This window comes from Sardina pilchardus, chromosome 5 (assembly GCF_963854185.1).
Source record: "Sardina pilchardus chromosome 5, fSarPil1.1, whole genome shotgun sequence".
Taxonomy (NCBI): Eukaryota; Metazoa; Chordata; class Actinopteri; order Clupeiformes; family Clupeidae; genus Sardina; species Sardina pilchardus.
In genome coordinates this window covers 11,441,891-11,466,267 of record NC_084998.1, presented here as the reverse complement: position 1 = coordinate 11,466,267, position 24,377 = coordinate 11,441,891, and the positions used below count along the sequence as shown (strand labels likewise).

The following is a 24,377-nucleotide window of genomic DNA, read 5'->3' as shown; positions in this document are numbered from 1 at the left end:
GGCTATTTCAATTCCCTAAAGTTCAAGGGAACTTTATCAGGATGCATAGTATCCTGGATCCCTGAAATAACTGGCCTTTAAAAATAGAAATCTGCCTGCTTATAGGGGTTCCAATACTTATGACCCATGTATTTTAAGGAAAAACATTGATTTATTTACGGTACAGGTTGGATATTTCTTCATTTAAGGCATTAAGATCAATCTCCAAAAGATGATTTTATATTCCTCTTTTTAGTCAACTTATATACTGTATATTTGAGAAAGTAGAAGATTTATGTTTTCTGTGGATGTTATTTCTTATGTTTCTAGGATAAAATGTTTTAAATGCATGTTGATGACAGAAATATCCTACCAGTGGGATACGGACCTGGAATAGTTAATTCAACATTTTTGCAATTGTTCTGTAAACCTGAAGCCTGGAAATCAAGACCCAAATCCAGAAAGATTTAGGGTCTGGCTATGAGTAATGAAAATGGCAAAACATGAGCTATGGCTATGGCAAGCATGCATTTGAAAATATCACTGTATGCAATTGGATAACACTACAACCAATGTTTACTGACTGATTCTGCCCTTCGACGTCACAGCGCTGTCATCACCTCTTTAGCTCGCCTCTGGACCACCTCAAATACACCAATGTGATTGGTGCAGCAGGGGAGTCACTAGGAATTAAGGTTTACTGGGGCACTGTGTCATTTGTGTACATGTTTACTGGGGCACTGCGTCGTTTGTGTACATGTAAGACATTTTTTTTACTGGGGCACAACTTGCCTGACGCCCTGCAGCTCAGGGACATGTGTAATGAGCATCATTACTGATTGCCAGAGTGAAAAGCAAATTTAACTTGTTCTCTCGCGAGTCGCGAGAAGTCTGGATTTCCAGGGTAGTAAACCTCTTAGTCACTAATACAACCATTATGAGTGGGGTAGGACAGGCTTTGATATAAAGTCTGCGGATTAACATTTTTTTTTTAGTTCAATAGGTTGTTTTCCAACATGCAAACAAATCAAGTAGGGTCCTCTAGTGGTGTCATCTTCAGGATTCTTATTCCTCATATGCCAGTAAACACAGATGGAAAACCTACCTGTTCATTTATTAGCAACTGTGTTGCACCTCAAAGAAAGGAATGCGCCACTTGATAACCATAAACTTTATGAGTCACAAGCTTCTCAGCAAACATTATTGATTAACTTGCACTGCAGCCTTGTAACTTTCCATGCATGATTTTTGCCCCTTGCTTTGGAATGGTTTGTTGCATCCAGGTAAAAACAAGATAAAACAACATAATGCATAATCAAGTCAACCACCTGACAATCCTGATGTCTTGGGGAAACCTTAATATTTGTAGTTGCGGAATATAGAAATATATATGTGGAATGTGTGTGTGTGTGTGTGTGTGTGTGTGTGTGTGTGTGTGTGTGTGTGTTTGTGTGCTAAATAACAGGAGCGAGGAGAAGGTTTCCTTTTGACATACCATGTCATCAAATTACACTAGAACAGCGTGGTACTCAAATGATTAAACAGAGCATGTAAATGTTTCACACATACAAAGTTTGTAGACTCAACATTAAGACCAATTGAATAGGATGAAGCACGTGCAAATGTATGTAAAACGTCCAGTTAAAATGTACAAGAATAAATCTAAATCTAAATAAATAAATATATGAATTATAGGAATATATAATTTGTTATTTATATATATATAAAATATATAAATAAAACAATTTAAAGATAGGCCTTGGCTGCATATAGTCTTCAAACAGGAATTGTATGGCAATGATGTGCCACCCGTGAAAACAAAATGTTTTGAAAGGGAACAGTAAATCAGGGTGTGTATCCAGTGGAAACAATCACCAGGAATGGGACAACAGCATATAGCAAGGTGAGAGTACCTACAACAATGGCTTCACTGCCCTTCAGATTATGAAGGGGAAAGTAGGAGGGGTTTATGGGAAACCTGATGTCCAGGTAGAGAGAGCCCTTTCACTGTTTGTTTCTCTTGTTTCACCCATGTGTATTAGCTGCCCTAAATAAAAACCAGTGCTGAAGTTCAGCGGACATATTGTCTCTACAATAAAGGAGAAAGGGCATTGTAAAATTGGTCTGTGAACAGTGCTACATTTCAGTTCACACAGGACAGCCTTCAGACACACAACTGTGAAGAGGCGCAACAAGTAAGTACCTAAACTTAGTTTGGATATCAATGGTTAGATTGCCGAGGAGAAACAAAACTGATAAGGATTACTTGGAGTGTATTTTGAAACAAACTTTATTACTCAAAATCTGTCTGCTGGGACACCAGCTTGTGTTTGTATGTATACTGGTATGTGTGTGTGTGTGTGTGTGTGTAGTGTCTGTCTGTCTGTCTGTCTAACAAACTTTATTACTCAAAATCTGTCTTGGACACCGACTTGTGTATATGTATGTAGCACCGATTTTTACTCCAGCTTGTGTAAGTCTGTATGCTGGCATGTGTGTGTGTGTGTGTGTGTGTGTGTGTGTGTGTGTGTGTGTGTGTGTGTGTATGTGTGTGTACCTGTCCTAAATTGTAGCAGTTTTCTAAAGAAAATGGAATATGAAGTTAGAGAAATATCAGGGAGGTTGAACTAATAGCAGGAATTAATATAGAAAGTAAAGGCAGTAGTGACCAGTCTGCAGTGATTCCTCTGAATTCAGTTTACTTTCAGAAACTAGTTGCTATTCAAAATTAACACAAAACCTCTGGGAAAAGGGCATATTTGACAAATAGCCTACATAAGAATTGTAACATGTTTCTCGTTCCTTATTCAGCTGTTTAATGTATCTGAGGCTGCATTTTGTATACTGTACATTGAATATTTAAGGCTGAACATTGTATACATTAAATATTTAATGGTGGTATCTACTTGTTCAATCCCCTTGATATTTCTTGAACTTCTTACTCCTTTTTCTTTAATATACTGCTATCATTTGGGACAGGTATATGTAGTTCGACACACACACACACACGCACACATGCACACACGCACACACGCACGCACGCACGCATACACGCACACACGCACACACGCACACACACACACACACACACACACACACACACACACACACACACACACACACACACACACACACACACACACACACACACACACACAGACATGCCAGCATACAGACATACACAAGCTGGAGTAAAAATCGGCTCTACACTTAGTGGTGAATACAATGGGCATTCCACCAGTCAGGCAGTCAGATGCACCTGCCCTGAAGCGTTGAAGAAGGACATAATTATGTCCTAAATGTCTTATATTATGGAAATTTAACATCAATATACATTGTTCCTGGAAAATGTGATTTCAACATTCTGTTTTTCAAATAACTGTCCTGGAAAATCTTCACTAAATTCTAACTGCACCCAAAACACTCCTTTAGATACTTCCCTATCTCCTCCTCTATTTTGTGACGAGATAAATAAAGATCTAAATCAATGAATATGTGCCATTGCAGGATGAGTGCCAAAAAAGTCCCCGTGCGAAGGGTCGTCTCAAAGGACGGACACAACAATGTGAAGATTGAGCATGTCGAGGGCATGGTGAAGCTGTACCTGCATGACATATGGACGACTGTGGTGGACATGAAGTGGCGCTACAAGCTCACTCTTTTCGCCTCGACATTTGTGATGACCTGGTTCATCTTCGGCGTTCTCTTCTATCTCATTGGAATGACGAATGGAGACTTTGATAGTGAGCTGCCTTCCAATCACACCCCCTGTGTGATGAATGTAGAAACGCTTACAGGGGCTTACCTATTTTCTCTTGAATCTCAGACCACCATTGGCTATGGCTTCCGTTACATTTCAGAGGAATGCCCGCTTGCTATCTTCACTCTGGTGGCCCAGCTGGTTATTACTGGCCTGGCAGAGATCTTTGTCACAGGGGCACTCTTAGCCAAGCTGGCACGCCCCAAGAAGAGAGCTGAGACTATCAAGTTCAGTCAGTCAGCTGTAGTCTGCAAACACGAGGGCAAGCTCTGTCTGATGGTTAGGGTGGCCAACATGAGGAAAAGCCTGCTGATCCAATGTCATCTGACAGGCAAGCTTCTCTTCCCCTATGTAACACAGGAAGGGGAGAGGACCCAAGTCCAGCAAGCCAATGTGGAGTTCCAGTTGGACTCTAGTGGGGAGTGCCCCTTCCTCAGCCTTCCTCTGACATTTTACCATTTCCTGGATGAGACCAGTCCCATGGCTGGTCTCACTGCGGAGAACCTCCAGACAAGAGACTTTGAGTTGCTGGTGACACTCAATGCGACAATGGAATCGACTGCTGCCACTTGCCAGAGCCGTACGTCGTACGTGCCACAGGAGATCATGTGGGGTTACGAATTTAAACCAGTGCTCTTTACCACCCCAAGGGGGCGCTATGTGGCTGACTTTAAATTCTTTGATAAAATGACACCCTGCAATGACTCCACCCTGCTCAGCAATCACACTGAGAAGCTTCAGCTTGAAGAGGAGTATCGTAAAGAGTAAATACAATTTTAACCAATTTTTTAATTGAAAGTAGTCAGTACTTTTTTCAGAACATTAAAAGGGGCATACGTCTGAATAAAATCCTATGTGCAGCACATTGCCAGCTAGACATAAAATGTGGATACTGGACCTTGATATCCTTGAGATACAGAGCTGGAATGTCACAAAGGTTGCATAAACACTCATTACCCCTCTGAAATGAATTGTGTGTTGGCCCCTGATATCTATTTTTTCTGAACTTTCCTTCTAGCCAATTCCTGTAAATATCTTATCAGTTAATAAAAAACTTGTGGCCTGCAAAGTACCATCTGTTTGAACCTTATTAGTCTGATTGTTGATCCATTGCTATTTTTAAATGCTATTGTATTTAAGATACAGATCATGATAATGAATATTTAACTACACATTACAGTATATGGATGAACTGGATGTTATGATCACATAACCCCCACATAACTGCTGGTTACAAAGTACAGTGACACACTTGACAAATAGATATCTTGAATGGGAAATAATAAAACAATGTGTGCTTTTAACAGGTATTAACACGATTCTTCATGTTGGCACAGACAACAGTTACAAACAGTTCCACTATAACCTTCAGTTTCACAACACAGCTCACAGTTATGGCAACAAAACGAGTGGACCATTGTTAGACAGTACACACTAGATTGTCAAAGCCTAACATGGCAGATTAGTAGGTCATGTTTGTGTACAACACAACTGACAAGAGGGATAATAAATGACAGGGAGGGAAGGGCATTGGCTTTACATATTCTTTATTGGAATGGCAATATAAAAATCATATAATTTATCCATGAATATGTTTTCTTCCCTTTGTAAATTCTTTCCAACATTTTAAGTTACTAGGTATATCATGCTTTAACAAAGCAGTTGTGTTTTCTAACACATAAAATAAACTGTAATACTGAGCAGGTCAGACATAACATGCCAGGTCTCTTCTTTTATATTAGTATATATGAAGATTTGTGTTGTAAACACCTGCATACACAGAACTTCAAGTTCAGAGTTTAAAGGCCATGACAATTGAGCCAACTTTGGTCAGTTTCAATATCTTCTCAATATCTATTACAAAATTGACTGTCCTTGGCTGGTTGAGATCAACTCACAATGTTAAATGCATAAGTTATATATCTATCATAAGAAAAGGATTATAACACTTAATTGCATACTTAACACTAACAAACGCACAGCGTTCGCGACTCAGAATAATAATAACAATATTAATAATAATAATAATAATAATAATACAAAGTTGGTACTTTTCTTTGGCTGTATGTTGAGTTATGGCTATTAAGGCACTGACCAAAAACATCACCCCTCCCCACCCGAGAGAGAGAGAGAGAGAGAGAGAGAGAGAGAGAGAGAGAGAGAGAGAGAAGGAGAGAGAGAGAGAGAGAGAAGGAGAGAGAGAGAGATTTGAGGTCATGTATAGCATTACATAAAGCCTCCAAATTCCAGTTCTTTATCACAACACTGAATGCAACATTTCAAGGCATACCCAATGAGATGGACAATCATGTAAACCACCTTAACTTTCAATAATGCCTTATGAACTGCAACATAAAATAATACTGATAAAATATTTGGCAGTTCAAATGAATAACACTTAAATTCACATGCTTTCAAACTTTCTGACTGAATTTCACCATTTTCATTTTCTTGACTTCCTGACAGTAACCTCCTGACATATCCTGCAAGTGATTGTTTCACAGTTTACTGACACTGAAACTACAGTCGTCTCTATCCCACTCCATATATAAAAGGGCACTAATTTCTTTCTATAACAAACTTCACTTTACTGCATTTCCAAATAACTTAAATAAGGTAGTGTAATACTACATGTGTATAATACTGTTTAACTGTTCATGCAGCAACCTCTTTGCAAATTAACTGCCATATTTATGAGCGTTAAATGCAATGTAAAACTGGCAAGCATCCAACATTCATGCCAACATCCACCACCTTTCATTTTTCACATTTCTTGTTGTCCACAAGTAATATTTTCCCAAATAGAATATCTCGGTCAAATATTTCAAGCCCCTCCTTCCAAAGCCCTAAGCATTACCAACAGTCCTTCACCTTAACTTACTCTCACTTTTTAGCTTCCTTTGTGCGGTATAATTCCCCTTAATTTCCATTCCATTCCATTTTGTTTCCTTATATATATCATACATATTATGCACATGCCTGACTACATTACCCAGATCGAGGCCCTTTTTTTTTTTTTCGATGCCATCCTTCAGTGTGGTGCCCTGCACCTGTCCTGCTAGTAGTAAGTGCCCAGATGGGAAGGCATGTGTGCAGCTGGATGCCGAGCGCTGGGATAGATTGCCCCAGTGGGAGAGTTCCAGTATGGATTAGGGGCGGCGAAGAAGCCTGACGAGGTAACGGGCAGTGCTTGAGGGTGGGGGGAGACAAAGTTCATCTTCTGCTGGTGTGCATGGTAAGTGCTCATGTAGGACAAGTCTGAGGGGTATTTGTACATGGAAGATTCCGGAGGGTGAGGCTGAAGAGCTTGAGCGATGCCGTGGAAGTCGAACTTGTAGGCGTAGCGCTTGCCGTGCACCTTGGTCATAATGTTCTTGTCGTAATAGTAGCGCAGGGCACGGCTTAGCTTGTCATAGTTCATGTTGGGTTTGCTCTTGCGCTCCCCCCATCGTCGTGCCACCTCATCTGGGTCTGTCATTTTGAACTCTCCATTGGTGCCCTCCCAAGTGATGCAATTTGAGTTAGAACTGTCAGAAAGCAGCTCCAGCAAAAATTGCCAGAGTTGTATTTGCCCAGAGCCTATTAAAAGAGAGAAAACAGGTAATCGTCAGAACTCAATCAACCAATTAAATTAAAACATGGTTGCATGGTTTTCTATGGTCTGTGAAGGATTAAAAATAAAGAAATACAAATAGGGTTTAACAAAAATAATTCATTATACTGTATCATATAAAAGTACATACCTAGCACATGTGCACCAAGCCTCATGTATGCATTTATGGGAGGTTTGCACAGACATATCAGTTAAAACTCAGAAAAACGGAAGGACAAAGTCAGACTAAAAATACATTGGGTAAAGTGGGTCTATCAAACTGTCAGGGAATGGGGTTTTTGATAAGTAATGTATGTGCCTCAAAGGAAAGTGTTCTTTGTGCACAACTTTGATCAAATAATTTTTGCATTCTTTCTTGCATTACTGCTTGACTACTGAAAATTAGCTAAGACATCTTTTCAGACAAATTGACCGAAACAAGATGTGATTTGATTCTAATTACTTAGGCTACTTACAAGTACTACTAGTGAGTCAGAAAAGTCAATACACCAGAGGTGCGTTCAAATTCACAACGTTTGAGAACGTCGGCAAACAGTTTTCCGTTTGCCTTGAGTTTTCAGCGAACGTTTGCAAACAATCAGTCTGCGGACGTACAGTGTAGTTCTCCGTGAACATACAGTGGAAGTGGACACGGGTTTGGTGAAGGTAACAATACAATTATCGTTACAATGGAATGTTAACACCCAATCGTTCAAATTTAACTGTTCAAAGGAAACATGTTCACCAGGAATATTCACCACTGTTTGCCAAATCTGAACGCACCTCTACTATGCTCTTGGACTCATCAGTGGGACATAATAAATATTGGCAGATAGATACAGTACCAGCATAATTACTATGCGTTACAGTTTAGTTACTGTATCAGGATATATTATTTATGCCTTCTGCTGGCTAATCTTGACATCTGGCATCTGGTTTAGCGCAAAGACATAATACATTCCACAATATACCCTGTCACATAAATTTGGTCCAGACAGTACAAAAATAGGGCCCATCATTTTAGTCCTCAGTGCAAATCGGTATCATTGCCAGAAATGATTTATACTTGTAGCTAGTCTATAGGACCTCACCTGGGTTTGCAAGTCTGCTGCTTGTAGGTCCTAAGATTTGATAAGGATCTGCAAAATAAATAAATAAATAAAAACAATTGAATTCATTCATATTCCCATATTCTTAACTCATTTTAACCCCTCCGACTGTATAGTTAATATTATTATTAGTAATAGTAATAATGAGCTTTACTATAATAAAAGACAAACCTAATTGAGGTCTCTGTTCCTCAGCTTTTGTCACAATGGCTGATGGGGTTTGAGGGCCTTAAAGGATGAAATAGAATATAAAACACATACAAATATAACAGATAACAGATAATGAGTTAGATCTGGCATCAATAATAATAATTAAAAAAATCCTCATGGAACATAATGATACAGAATCTATTACTGAAGGGATTAGGATAGAACTGTTTCATTTGTGTCATTTGTGTCTGAAGCATGAACTTGCATTTACAAAACATAACCCTCCAGAAATTTGGAAACACCTGTCAATGAACCATTATGCCTCTAATGTCAAACAAACTTGGAGGTGGTCATTGTGGAAACTTGTCTTACTTTTGGAGGTAGATGCTGGTTGGGATGGCCAAACTGATCGTCTCGCCACTTCGTATGCCAAGTCTGCGGGAGAAAAGATCAAGCTACTACATGCAGTTTCTTCAGCCACCCATAGAGGGGCTCTATGGCAAGAATGTTTGTAGCTCATGAAAGGGCCCCACATAAATCTGATTGTCAAAATATTTTTTCACACTGTTCTCTGGATTATTTCAGTTTAAGCATCGTCCAAAGACTCCCACTGTGATGTAATCAGTAAGCTATACCACAAACCTGGCCTTGTAGGAAGCCTTGGGGTGCTGTCGGCAGAATAAACTTGAGAATTTGGAAAAATGAAGCTTGCACCTCCTGGAAAAAGAGACATGTGGAGATGCAGTACCTTCACTTGCATGGATGTGCTATTTACCAAATCTACAAATCATCTTCATGATTACAATCTAATATATTACCATTATGACATGCATCATATTACAGATGCGGACCTGAATTAGCAGTGATACAGTATAAAGGTACTTTACACAGCCTTAGTCTGCATAACTGTGTCTAATAGAGCACAAGAGTGTATGTGGTCTATATGCAATGGGCACTGTATAGGTTAAAAAGTAGAGTTTGAAGCAAAGCATAGGAGAGATGCAGAGTCTTACCTGTGTTACGGGCATGCATTAGTCGCGGGGAGTTTTGTAAGGCTTTGTCAACATCATCTGAAGTCAAGTGAGGAAGTGGAGCTGAGAAACAAAACATTCTTTTTGACATTAAATAGAAGAATGACCAAAAGAAAGCTCACAACATTCTGTGATGTGCAGGTGGCTACTCATACAGTACGACCGCCAATGAACATACACCAGCCACTGGGCTGCACTGAGTCCTGGCCTGTGCATAGACAACCACAAGGGGACAGGCAAGGCAGGAGAGAGGAGCAGAGAGAGCAGCAGAGAGAGCAGCAAAGCAGACGAGGAGACGTGGGTATATGGTGCCAAATTAGGTAAAGACTTGTGCCACTGCTGCCTGTGGTTGTCTTTGACACATGCAGCTTTTAGAAAGTTTTCCCTTTTACTTGAATAAATGTAGCATATTATGTGAATACACTTGGGAATATGCCATACATTGTCTACCAAAGAATAAGTGAGAGTGAGGGATGAGAGACTAGCTTTTGACATTTCCCCCTTTTCTGTCTATCGATGCACAATCTTCTTATCAACCGTGAGTGAACTCCGTTTCTGAGGAGTGCTCCATTATATAAATCACTACAATAAGAAATAAAACAACTGCAAAGTTTAAAGATCAGAGGCAGAAAAATAATTGTATAGATATCTAGATAGCTAGAATTCCTTAGTTTTTCCATCAAAGTGGTAAACAAGCTATAATTGCATGTCAACCATTAAACACAACATTCAGCATAATGCCTATTGTTTCTACAAGTTCATTGATATTTTAATGGAACTTTTATGTTTAATTCATTTAATTTAAATTGAAAACATAACACAGTGTGAGTAGATGAAACAAAGACATGTACTTTCTCTCTCCTCACCTCTGTCTATGGTATGTCATGTTGACATCAATTAAATCTTTGAACTGATGCGTGATTTGATCCGGAGTAGGAAAGCATGAAAGACAATACAGACACCAAAAGAAGAAAAAGGCATTGGCAACATGCAGAAAAGTGAGAAACCAACCAATATTACTTCAACATTCATGCAAAGCCTTTTATATTGTCATATGCAGGTGCAGAATAAAATTCAGAAATATGGCAAGACTACTCAGGCTACTCTCTCTCTCTCTCTCTCTCTCTCTCTCTCTCTGTGTGTGTGTGTTACTCGCACAATGTATCAAAAAAAAAACTGAGGTTTTTTTTTACATTTTCTAAATTCTTAACTCACTGCAAACCTTCCATGTATCAGCTTTTTTTAATCTGAAATATTTAGTCTATTATAACTCAATAAAACTCAAACTCACACCAAGCCACCAAGCCAGTCCAACACGGCATGTTTTTTCTGTCACATACACCAGTGTTACTTACACTTCACTTCAACATTTCATTTGGATCTGATATGCTCACAGTGTAGGCCTACGTTTGACTGCTCACAAGATAGCTGAAAAATGGCATTCTAAATGGAAGTTTGAGAAGAGCATGATGAAATCTACCATATCTACAGCGTCAGACTCTTGCTCAGTTCTCTGCCTCCCTGTTCTAGCTGCAGCATTAAGTTTAGTTGCCCGCTTTCAACCCACCACCTCCCCGGCCCTCACACCCTCCATCTGCCTTGGCTATGAATAGCAGAGGGGTTTATATGGATCCTTTATATGGACTTAGTATATTCCGGCATGATCCAAAAGGAGCATTTCATGACCCTGACTAGACCTGGCTTGCTTTTCCCCCCCCCCACAGATTTGGAACATGAACTTGTGGATTTATGGTTAGGGATTGGGTTTGGTAAAAATTATTTGTTCATAAACAATTTTAAAGAACTTAAATTTCAACAAACCATCTGTAAAGTCTCTATGTACTGTACAAATGCTGTATTAGGTGCATTAGTTTAGTATTTGGTGTTGGCAACAATATTGTGACCTGCCCAGTTTAACAGCTCTATGTGAGACTTATTTCCAGGCTTCACAAAGGCTGCTCTTTCACTTACTCTCTCTGAGGTAGTGGAGATGTGACAACAGGATTTCTGCACTGTAGGTTGGGGTCAGCCTCTGGAAGTCCTCCTTAGTCATCTTGCAAAGCTCTTTGCCATCAATGTTTTGGAACAGGGATATGTCAACCTCCAGCAGGGTGTACTCTTTCACTGCCCATTCAAGCCACTGGCGTACGTGCTCTGTTGTCCACAAGGTGGGGTCTGTGCAGAGATAACAATTAGTGATAAATAATAGCGCACCTCCACATAATTTGTTCAAGTGTAAGATAGAGGTTAGATGAGGTTTGGCTTTCTTACAATGATCAATACATAATTATTACGCTGGGGCACTTGTGGGAGGTGTCTTTACGCATCTGTAACACCTTTAATGGGAGTGCAAGCATATTGGTTTTACCTGTGGATTTGGTAATATCGTAAGCTGTAAATTGTAAACTGAATTTCTCTCTGACCTACTGATTAATTATTCAGATTACCACAACCACACCCCAAACGTAAAATTTCAAATACTCAACAATTGCTGTCAGTGAAGTTATTAAGAGCAATATCATATGGTCAGAAGAACCTATGGAGAATTTATGATGCTTATTGCTCAAGACTGCACTACTTTGAGGGGAGCCAAGCATCACTTGGAGTCAAGATTCTTTTCTGAGCATTCTTGGCTGAGAAACAATGTGACGATTGACAAGTTACTTAGCTGCAAAACAGAAAACTGGCACACCTGTCAAATCTTCATTACCACATTCTTTTGACAGATTTAAAAAGCATGAGTACTTTACATGTTACAGTTCATTCTTGTCCTCGCTTGCCCATCTCATTGCCAATCCCTAACTCATCCCTAACTCATCCCTAACAATTCATCTCTTCCGAACTGCTTAATCTGTGATTAACGTAATGGTTTTGTATTGGTTTTTTTTTTCTTTCTAACTTTCTAACTGAATGCAAATTGACTTTCAGCATCTAAAAATGGTCTATAAATAAAATGTATTATTATTATTATTATTATTATTATTATTAGTTACTAGTAGAAAAGTACCCCACAATTTGAGGCTCATAGAGGTGAATAGTTTTTTTTAGATTTGCACCTTCAGACAAATTGAGGGATTAAAGGGGCTGACATGCCCTAAAAAGCAATGGCAGGGATTCCCCCAATTGGAAATATACAGTAGAGATCTGGGTGTGCCTCTGGAATGTAGCCACAAGCCACGGAAGCCCCAACAAGCTCTGATCTGTCCCCTAATAACAATCTCAAACAATTGCTAACAAGCAAATTGGCAAGGACTAGCTTTCTATTTTGCATGCAATAGCAGGATTGAGAAATGTTGTATCCTTATCAAAGTCAAATGGTGGTTAGACCAGTCCAAAAAAAAAATCATGGGCTAAAGAGGAGAGGGACTGTCTAAAGGAGCATTCACACCAAGAACGATAACGATAACGATAACTATAACCATAACGATAAAAGCGTCCACACTGGCCAACGATAAGAAAAGTCTCTCTTCATGTTAATGAATGGGATGGCTAGAATATTATGGGTTCTGATTGGCTGTTAGCTTTTTATCGTTCTCAAAATCGCTCTGAAAGTGATCAGCAACGATATCATTCTTCATGTCGTTATCGTTATAGTTTATGTGTGAACGTTGTCATTCATATTAACGAGAGCGATATTTATTTATAGTTATCGTTATTGTTATCGTTCTTGGTGTGAACTGCCCTTAACTCTACAACTTATCCAACTTGTTATAGTGCTCAGTTCAAAACCCATCTATGACTAATGCATTAGTGTATGGCATGGACATCCAGCACATCTGGCAAGGCAGTTTCTGATAAGGTACACAGGTTAGACCAATCAAAAAAAATAAAATCATGGACTCCTCTGGGCTAAAGAGGAGAGGGACTGTCCACCTATCCAACTTATCCAACTTGTTATAGTGCTCATTCAAAAACCCATCTAGTGGAGCAACATAGTGGTAAACATGCCCCTGTCCTTTTTTGAGGCGTATTCCTGGCGTCAAATTCAAATGTAACATTAGAAAAAGACTTTCTGTCCTTCAACATTTGATGTGTTGTCTATATGTTGTTCTTTTTGCAGCTAAATATGGGTTTTGAGATTTGCAGCAAAGTTGGGATTATAAAATAAATCCATTCAATTTAGACTATGTAAATTGAATTGAAAGATTTAAAGTAGATACACTTCAATATGTAAAGAGCACAGGTTCTGTAGTTAGCTCTCGGGGATGGCATCCATGATTGTTATCCAATAGTTCATAACATCATGAAATTCCATTGAGCAAGACGACCATTGTCAAACACTAAATGAAAGGGGAAAACAGGATGTTCTTAACATACTCCATCATTGGTCTTGACAGCTTCAGTTAAAGAGGAAGTGAAGCTTAAAGACAAGAAAACTGTTGCTTAATTCAGGACACAAGAGGCATAATTTCCAGATATTAAATTAATCAACATTAAATACAATTAAAATGCAAACTGCTATAAAAACTAAACTTTTTTTACATGGTATGTTTGGCTATGTTTTACTGATCATCTGTAGATATTATAGAGAAGCCAGCATATCTACACAGATATAATTGTTCATTAGAGTTCATTAGAGTGCGAGAACCAGCCAACATTAAAGTCATTAAAGCCGATAAATCACAGGTAACGCTCAAGTCTTTTGTGTTGGGTTGGTGCATGGTGTTTCATGATAAGAATACCTTTCTCCCCCTGGCTGACTCTATGACATACAATTCCAAACACTATCCACCCCTTTTGGAACTCAACCATAGGAAATCGTCTAGACAAGGAGCGCATATTTGCAACAAACACGCTTCTGTGCAGCAGATCTCAGGAAACAGCTTTTTGACAGATGAATGCAGGCAGAGCGAGGAGGCTACTGCTCTCTTATCAAAACCCTGACCCGTATTCAGACCGCTGTTAGGACTTTTAAGGAGTAGTAATGACTCCGCCTGAACTTTTTAGGAGTAATTACTTGGCCTAAAGGTTTTAGGAGTAGTAGGCTAGTGATTTGGCCAAAATTTTTTAGGATTAATAACGCAGCTAACCTTTTTAGGAGTAGTAATGACTCCGCCTGAACCTTTTAGGAGTAATTACTTGGCCTAAAGGTTTTAGGAGTAGTAGGCTAGTGATTTGGCCAACATTTTTTAGGATTAATAACGCAGGCAGCTAACCTTTTTAGGAGTAGTAATGACTCCGCCTAAACTTTTTAGGAGTAATTACTTGGCCTAAACTTTTCAGGAGTAAATACTTGGCCTAAACTTGTTAGGAGTAGTAGGCTATTTGGCCAAAACTTTTTAGGTTTAATAACGCAGCTAACCTTTTTAGGAGTAGTAATGACTTTGTCTAAACTTTTTAGGAGTAATGACTTGGCCTAAACCTTTTAGGAGTAATGATTTGGCCTAAACTTTTTAGGAGTAATGATTTGGCCTAAACTTTTTAGGAGTAGGCTAATGATTTGGCCTTTTTGGCCTTGATTTGGCCTTTTTAGTCGAGGCTGTTGTCTAACCACCAATAGTGGGAGTTGATGTGGCTGTGCATAGCCAGTGATGAGACTCATCAGACAATACCTGCAGGCACGATGACCCGCCGCTCATTGGTGGTCATGTTTGGGGGAGGGATGTGCTTGTCCTCTATGTAGCTGCCATAGTTCACTGGCACACCATCACCTCCACTGCTGTGCTTTGACCCTTTCCCCACACTGCAGTCATTGGGAGAATTCCTACATGCCAAAGGAAAGGACAATTTCAGAAAGAGTATTCTCATAATAGATTTGTTTGAAATAAGTGCTAAATAAAGTACATTACACAGACTATGTAAATAAGTAAGAAATAAACATTGAAAGAAATGGATTCAAAACAACTAATAAAACAAATAAAAACAAAAACATTTCTCTCTTCACCATACAGTACATCATACACATCATTTAAATTAAAGAGGAAATCTAAACTTTTTCAACCACTGATCACAAATGGAACTATTTCGAATCGTTCAAATAAAGAAAAATCCTCTTTATGTCTATACAGTGCTTTAAGCAAACGAAAATGGAGGCAAGTAGATTTGGACATAATAGTGCCGGGGGCCTCTGCACCCGATAAGTGACCCCAAACCCGATTATTATGCTTCCATTATTATGGCTGGAGAGTCCCCTGTGGGTGAAGCCACCAGATGTTGTGGATTTAAGATGGAATGTCACATCAATTTATATCAACCTGCCATGGCCAAGATATGTGCAATTTGAACTCACTGGAATTGTCATGTGCCAACCAACTGTTGCCATGGCCTTGGTGGACTGTTTAGTAAAGACCTTTTCCTGGGTTTGGTGTAACCCAATTTGAGTCACAAGCTTCACGGAAACTATATATTATAAATATTCTAAACTAAATATTCTGTATGAGAAAACATTTGGAAATCAGCAGTTATTATTTCAACTATTTCAGCACAGGCATACTGTAGCTTTCTTCTTGGACAGAGATAGACATCTCATACATTTATTCTTCTGTTCAAACCACTTGCTTTACTTTTCATACTTTAAAATGCTCTTCTTGCTAGGAGATATAGATTTTTCCAACAAAATGTCAGCTACATACTGTATGTTTAATACATATTTCAAACTCTGCTGTTTATCCTATCCTCTTGCTGTACTGACCAAATGTTGCATGCGAGGAAAATAAATGCACTTCACGTTTGCTACTGTCTTTATGGTTACTTCAGTTCTATTTGTGATTCATGACTCATTCCATAACATCGGTACCAATCTAAGAGTGAATTAAAGGTGCACTGAGGTCCTTGTTTATAATTCCATTACACGTTTGGTCACATTCTGTCCCAAAAAGAGGTGGTTCTCAATTTGTTGTAAATGTCCTACTGTACTTGCCAATTTGATGACAGGGACAATCAATCTAGGAAAGCAAGCAAAATCTAACAATACAACATTGGCCCACAAAACAAAAGTGTGACACAAGTCTTACTAATATCGTACACCCATCAGTGGGGAATTTTTTCGCTATGTGCTCCTCTTTTATTAAACCTTGACTATGAGACCACAGTGATGTTAGTTTCACTTTGCCTATACGTTCAAATAATAGGCAAGTGCAGAATGCAAAAAAATCTGAGATTTTTTGAAGCCATATCACCCAGCCTTTCTTCTCTTCTTTCCTCTCTTCCCTCCACTACCTTCCTGTCCACTCATCTCTCTCTCCCTCTTCTACTACTACTCTTCCTCTTACTTGACCAGTACTTCATATGCAGCACTCCTATCATACAATACTATTGACAGTAGATGCAGTAATTCCTAACCAAAATGTTGTTCTATTGCTGTAGCTGCAGTTTTGCTGATAGCTTAATTGTTACTATATTGCTGTAAATGTAGCTCTGTAGCTTCAATGTTTCTCTACTGCTGTAAATCACTTTGGATAAACACATCTGCCAAATGAATAAATGTATGTGTAATATAAATGTATCCTAAAAATAGGGCCCTATATGTTCCAATTGTCATATGAAACAAACAAACATGGCACACTGGATTATATGAGTTATTCCACTTGCTTTTCAAAATCAGCTAATTTTGGGGGTAATTAAAATTGCAGCACAGAGGATGTATTAACATAAATGGAATATTAGACTCTGTGTTCATAAGTGTAGCCTATATCTACCAGTTACTACAAATCATTGTGTTTTCTTAGTCCTTCATATAAGAGCATGGATCCCCTTCCAAAGAGTCAGCCATGGTTTTACTGCAGTCCAGAATCTACACACCAATACACTTAGTTTAAGGAGAGCCTTTCTGATAGTGGTGACACTTCAAGACCACAATGATTTCATCACAAACTGAATACTGCACAGAAAAGTAATGTTCTTGACCTCTGCATCACAGGGCACCGAACCCCAAAGCAGAACTATCCTTCCTGCCAACGTTAAACTGACACACACATTCTTCCAGTTCAGTTAGGTATCCCTGCAAGATTTCATGCTGTGCTCAGGGTGAACAGTCACAATCAACACAGCAGGTTGAGGAAGACCTTACCTGGATCCATTGACTTGGCTGGTGTTGCATTCCATTTTGATGCTGCCTCTGGCCAGTGGCTGGGTTAGCCAGTCTTGTGGGTGGACACCAGGGCTGATCTTGGCAGTCTGGCCATACTCACTGGCAGAAGATGCAGTCATATTGGTCTTGGGATGATGTGACTGTCCGTAGGCACACTCAAACAATGACTGATCCTCGCTCACCACTGACAACGCTTCCTGAAATGAAATATATTGTACATTTTCCATGTGTTCAATAAAGGGCTTTATGCTATTATCAATGGACAAACATATAATGTAATCTATCTATCTATAATATATTATAATATGCAACATCCATATGTCATCTACATATGTATCTATGCTTATAGATCATAGAAGTCCTCAAAACAATATTGGTAATTTAATCAGAACACAGACATTTTACCCTTTGGTAAGTAATACATTTCAATACACTCGTCGATGAAAAAGGGACACACATTGGAACTACACTGACTAATGACAGGTCACATGATCATTAAGAAGAATAGGAAGCATAGCTCATGTTATACCATTAACACATTAAATCACACCTAAAAGGTGGCGAAAGATCTCATTATATAATTTCTACTTAAAAGGTCAAAGTGTACCGAAAAGGTCTAAACTAACCCCAGAGTGATTAAATCCCTTGGCTTTGATCTTGGAATAATATACTGTACAAAGCTGAACATTAGTAAAACTCATACCCAACATAATGGTCTCAATATTGTGTGGAATCTCAAAACTTGGATGGTAAGGGATTGGGGAATGACTGTGTTACAAATAATATCAGCAAAGCAATAGCTGATATTGAGCAAAGCAATAGCACTAAGCAACAAAGACATCTTATTAATGGAAAACCTTTCCAATCATATGAGTTTGTGATATCTTCCACAATTACACTGCTTCACCTGAAGTATCCCCTAACTTTGATACAGCTGTAACAGACAATGGAATTCGACGAGACATGATGTTCATTCATGGAGAACAGGCCAACGGCTGACACTGGCTCAGCGGTATGCCAGCAGAAAGGAAGTTCTGCTCTCAGGGCATTTCCTGCATTGAAAGTTCCTGATGGAGGTGGGTAATGGAAAAAAGGAAGTGCTTGTCCATCGGCATTCTGATTGTGGGCTACACGGACGGTGAAGGCTTTCGAAAAGCACGGCCCTCGCTAATGGAGGTGGAAGAGACGAGGAGCACACCCTGGCATTTACATCACAAGAATGAAGGGCATTAACCTCTGAGTAACGTCAACAGTGCACACTTGCCCTTACATTTCCCTCACATCAGCAGCATAATGTTGTATGTGTTATTGTTGCGGCCAACTCCCTGATTCCTTCACTTTGCTTCTGTTCCATTTGGTCAGGAGAGATTGCCTTCCCTATAGTTTGAAATAGTACGGTCATTCTTGCTGTTTTACAGCTATTCAAATGTTCCATCACCTTCCTTATTCTGAAACACTGACAGAAGTCTGAAAGTATAGATTGTTCTGTAAAATTATTTATTTTGCTGGATATTGTGTGATATGCTGCAGCTATACTCAAGCTAGAGGTATATTTTTTCTCTTATAATTTACAAAAAGATATATTTCACTCGTCTAAAGTGTATCTGAACTCAAAATCCTTGCATCCCTAATGTCCTGACATTCTCCCTTCTCCTTTCTGAGACTACTCGTTATGTTGCACTTAACATCCTCATTTAATGGCAATATGCTAGATAAGCGAAGGCCTTTTAAAATTGATGTTGGCCAAAAATTGTTGTTGTTGTAGAAATAGTAATAGTAGTATGAATACCTTACTATGTTGTATGACAGATAATGTGTTTCAACATGCACTGTAAAAAGAGAGTACTTAAAATGTCTAACTGCCTGCTCAGAGGTCCTGAGTCAATATTGTAATAGCTTTTTTTTTTTTTTTAATTAACTACAAGGTTATACATATTAGCTCAGAAGACTTCTTCATTTAAGGATCAAACCATGATACCGCTGTACAAAAATGTTGTACGGTAGACTGAATCTCCAATTGTGTTATTTACACTGAACATCAAAACAAATGATTATGTAAGCTTCCATATTTTCCTATTGTTGTTCACGAGAAGCTCAAGGACTCCATATGAACAACTTGATGGACAAAAAGTAAAACTGATTAAGCCAGAGTCACATAAGAAAATATTTTCTGCATTTTAGTTGTGATTCCAAAGAGTATGGCATATAATAATGTTATGAATGGTTATATTAGTACTTTTTTATGTTGGTAGTATATTTATTGAATTATGTTATTGGCACAGTTCATTGATCAGTTTATCATTAATAACCCCTAAAAAAACTACATCCAGAACAGTGTTAAAAATTAAATGTGACTATACCCTACCAATATTCACTTGACAATTTACAAACCAATAAACCAAATCTCCAGTATCATGGAGAAATTGGAGAATTGTAAAGCCACCTCAACAGCTGGAATAGGGAAAAGGAAATTTACAAGGCAGCAGAAAGGAAATCTTGCTTTACTTGTACGGCAGTTGGGTGTTACCGCTCCCTCTCAATCTGATTACGGCATAATGTTCGAAAATCTTTGACAGTTAATTCGCCAGTGTGTAAAGTTTTAGAAATTTGTGACTTACCTTTATAGTGCTTGCCATTCTTGATCAGGACTTTTTAGTCCTGTTTTATATGTGTGACTGTTATTCTGTTATTTTTTTGTCTTTTTTTTCTGAATAGTGAGCAAGTTAAGAGGTCTACTAAGCGTTGTTTGGAGCGGATGAGATTGTGCTAACGTTGGGAAGTGAATTCAGCCAATAGCAGGAAGAGGTTTCTATTGGTTCTGGCCACCACAACTCTAAGAAACAGGATATTTGGGAGCTAGGAGATAAGAGGAGGTAAAACAATGTTGTTCCTGATGATGAGCGTTAGAAGATTTCTGCTCTAAGAAGGTCAAGTCAGGAGGGAAACTCTCAATTCTCACTGACCAGGTGACAAGGTGCAAATTGATAATGAGAAAAAGTGTATCAGTAAAAAGTTTGCTATATCTTGAAATCCAAGCACGGAGATTCTGAACACTGATTTCTAAATGATAAGAGACGTTTGAGGATTGCTCAAGATCTACCAGGAGAATGAAAATTTAAATATATGATTTCTTTATGAAACTAATTCCACTTTCAAGGCCACTCTCTGCTTTCAATACCACTTTCTCTTTTCTTAGATCATTGTCAGCTGAACAGCTCTTATTACAGCTTGAGAGAAGGGTTTTCAGAAGAACAAACAGGTTTGGTAACAAGCCCATTTATCTAACACATTAATTAGCAATTAAGCGCAATGATCATGCTGTGATACTACTGTTAACAGTCAATTCAACAAAATGGATGGTTATCTATCTCACATTTTGTTCTCGAAACAATTGAAATGTTATCCATACTGTTGGATTGGATTTACTGCTGTAAGGGCAAATTGTCATTTACTGTATGCTTAACTCAGAAGTTGCATAAAATGCTTTCTATTTGGGTTTCACAAGTAAATACAAGTCTGAATAATTTGATTGTTGTTCCCATAAACCATATTACAACCACTGATCACCAGATAACTTCTTTCGACATAACAAATCAAGTAGACGTCTCACTTCAGGATCATGTCATGTTTGTTTCATGTTTGTTCATGTTGTCTTCCTAATATCTGTCTTTCCAACTTTGTCCTTTTGCATCTGTTGAAATGTTTTTATGGCCTTCTGCAGGAAGTCTGTAGGAAATGACCCCTGTTCCCCTCTCACACTGAGCCCGAGCCGGCCACTGCTGGTGGCACACAAGCGTCCAGTGGGCTCTACGTGGAAACGCGTTCTCCACGGGGTTCTGGGAAGCTGGGCTGGGCCTGCTCACAGGAATGTCCTGATCAGCAACACACCTTACCATCTCTAGGCTATAATTATCAGCAACTTTTCCTCTCCACAGCTATCCTCTACTACAGAGAACACCCTCAGCACAAATCAAGTTAATGGAGGTAACAAAAACAACAAGAGCTCATGTATTAAGTCAACATTCATGTCACGGACGCCTCGTAGGCTACCTGGCAATCTGGTCACTGAATGTGGAATTTACTCATAACAAGGGATAATATGACATGTGGGTGGGTGAATTAGGTTTCTGCCTGTTGATAGCTCCATCTAGAGTTTGTGACACACATCTACACCCAAAACAAACAGAGAAGAAACCATCTGAATGCAGCACATTCTCAAAAATGAATGCCTGGGTGCTTCACATGGACTTCACAGTAAACAAGGGAAAATAACAGATTAACACAGCTGAAGATGATGTTCCTCATAGTAACCAAAACGTGTCTACTGAACACAGCAGAGACTGGATGTACAGGCCTAACCTCGATCTCAAGGGCAGATCTCATCGGTGGCAACAGCCTGATTAACAGTACAAGCAACAATGAGTCAGCTTACAAGGAAACATGGGCAACTCTAAAAACTATAACACCTGTCCAGACTTCAAGACAACAGACTTAGGCTTAGTGTATCCCACAGTACCGTGCTTATCCACATCAACCTGTGAGATACCAGTGTGTTTAATGGACTCAGTAATGGACCTTTCGCATCACAGGGTGTATGGTCAGAGTGCTAAGGAAATGGTGTCCAGCCTGTTCTCTACAAGACTAAAAGAACTACTCACCTGAGATTTTTATATTGATTTAGCAAAAACTGTTGTTAATTTAATAATATAAAGTCCTCAATGAGTCAAGCAGAATATTGAAGTAACGCTAAATTACAATAAAATACAAGAATGGCAAGGATAAGTTATAATTTATGATGAGTCAAGAGTAGATCATACTTGGGATTACTACAGGATTACTGAAATGAATTGCATGCCTAATATTAATTTACATGAACAAGAGGGCCTCTGTTTATTCTTGCTTTTGGTTTCCTTTTCGAATGGTTGAAGTTGGGCATCAAGAAATTACCTATGCCAGTGCCTTGAAGCGAATGCTGTATCTCATTTACCTGCTACATTCCAAAGTCTAATGTAATATCTCATTCATAAAAACAAGAAGAAAACAACATATGACTTAAAATAATCACCATAGCCAGACAGTTATATTAAAAATAATATTTTTTTCCTTTTTGGTCATCATGACCATCTGCTGCTTGACAAAACATTTGCCTCAGGCATGGTAGCTGGTTGGTTCCCAGGGGAATCATATGTTCTCTATTTCAGATGCCTTAGCAGTGCTACATCATCAGAATTCATAGCGATGGCAGAAGGACAGAGAACCACTGTTGCTTTTTCATACTTTTTGTACCTTAACTCAGAAAATAAATTTCTACTGTACCAAGACTTAATGTCCCATATTTGTGAAAAAGTATCCAGGAATTACAAAATTCATGACAATGACAAGGTTAACCAGAGAAACGTCATGATGTCAATTTAAGCATCTCTGCAAAAAGATTCAGATTTTAGGGAGGGAATATAACCCTATATGTACTGCAAAACCAGGAAGTGGTAGACCACAAGGCCTTGCCTACTCAGCAGTGAGAGAAGCATGTGCCCTATGTGGCTGTGCACGTAGCGATGTGGCATCCCATAAATCTTAAGTTGGTGTGTGTTTTGGTCTGTATCTGCGCTGGGTGTATTTCTCGCTCTGCACCCGAGAACCTGTCATCTCTTTCCACTCTACTATCACCCAAAATCTCCATTTCACTAGGTCAGGTCCAGACCACTGGTATCTGAGCGCAATGAGTCATGCCTCACAGTCGGGGGTGGGGGTGCAGCCACGCCACAGGAAATCACTGCCATAAAGAATGCCCATGGCCAGCGGAGGAATGAAACCAAATTCTTTCACTCACACGTGGATAGACTTTTTTAACTTGTTTCGTTTGAATGACACATATTTTCTGACAAAAACAATCATTCATCTTTGCATTTAATTTCATCCACAACAAATTATCTCCCCCTTCAAGCACAAGCCTCAGCTAGAGTGGCATAGAAGTAATGATAATCATTATTTGTGGTACTTCAGATAATTTGAAGTATGGTAATATGATGTAGTATTCAGATAATTTTCTGAGCAAATACAGTTTCTGGAATAATTGCACCGTGAGAGCATGATACAGAAGAACTACTTCAGACTGGAAAATAAGCTGAGTAGTGTCTGGTGGATAAAACACAAAAACCTTTTTCAAGCTCTGGCATACCAGTGGTATTTCACTACAAAAATCCCCCTCAGGTCTGCCCAGTGACTTTAAAATAACGTAATTAAGGGGGCAACAAGTGTGCTTTTCAGTACAACTCATGTCTGGCTACAAGAGCAGGCCTCAGCTGTGGTCCCACAACAAGCCAAAAACTGAGCGTTGAATGTTTTTAGTTGAAAGCGGCTACAGCCATTACAAACAGGCAGAGTGCACCAGACTAGGAGTACTGAGCAGGATAGCATAAGTCATCATGACAGTGGAAATAAAAAGTCACCACTCATTATTCAGTTTCGTCAGAGCCCTCAGTAACACATTCTACCCTAAGACACAAAATATACTTATACTTATTATTGACACTAACACAGATGAGCTTAACTGGGTACACAACTTTGCCATTGCCACAACAGCATAAGTAATCAAACACTATAATAGTCTCTCTTCAATAGGCATTACTGAATATATGTCAACACTGACTATAGGACTATAGCATTATTACACACATGCATTGTTGTATATAGATGAGAGAGGCTGTTAAAAAAGACAAATGAAAGG

At 38.9% G+C, this 24,377-nt stretch overlaps 2 protein-coding genes across 4 annotated transcripts; one reads left to right on the top strand and one right to left on the bottom strand.

The window, feature by feature from the left end:
- The first annotated feature begins 1,981 nt into the window (after positions 1–1,981).
- kcnj15 (potassium inwardly rectifying channel subfamily J member 15) lies at positions 1,982–4,811 on the top strand. Its single transcript, XM_062536453.1, has 2 exons — positions 1,982–2,174; positions 3,487–4,811. Exon 2 carries the CDS (start codon positions 3,488–3,490, stop codon positions 4,505–4,507), a length of 1,020 nt encoding a protein of 339 aa, XP_062392437.1. The 5' UTR covers positions 1,982–2,174; position 3,487; the 3' UTR covers positions 4,508–4,811.
- A 458-nt stretch (positions 4,812–5,269) lies between these two features.
- On the bottom strand, positions 5,270–20,397 carry erg (ETS transcription factor ERG). 3 transcript variants are annotated; one of them, XM_062536450.1, is made up of 10 exons: positions 20,269–20,397; positions 17,630–17,847; positions 15,174–15,325; positions 11,593–11,796; positions 9,604–9,684; positions 9,233–9,307; positions 8,963–9,025; positions 8,612–8,668; positions 8,423–8,470; positions 5,270–7,318 (listed from the first exon to the last, which is right to left on the bottom strand). In XM_062536450.1, exons 1-10 carry the CDS (start codon positions 20,284–20,286, stop codon positions 6,798–6,800), a joined length of 1,437 nt encoding a protein of 478 aa, XP_062392434.1. In that variant the 5' UTR covers positions 20,287–20,397; the 3' UTR covers positions 5,270–6,797. The 3 variants fall into 3 exon arrangements, with proteins under 3 accessions (XP_062392434.1, XP_062392435.1, XP_062392436.1); XM_062536451.1 differs by having other exon boundaries at positions 9,604–9,660; XM_062536452.1 differs by lacking the exon at positions 9,604–9,684.
- Between the last annotated feature and the right edge of the window lie 3,980 nt (positions 20,398–24,377).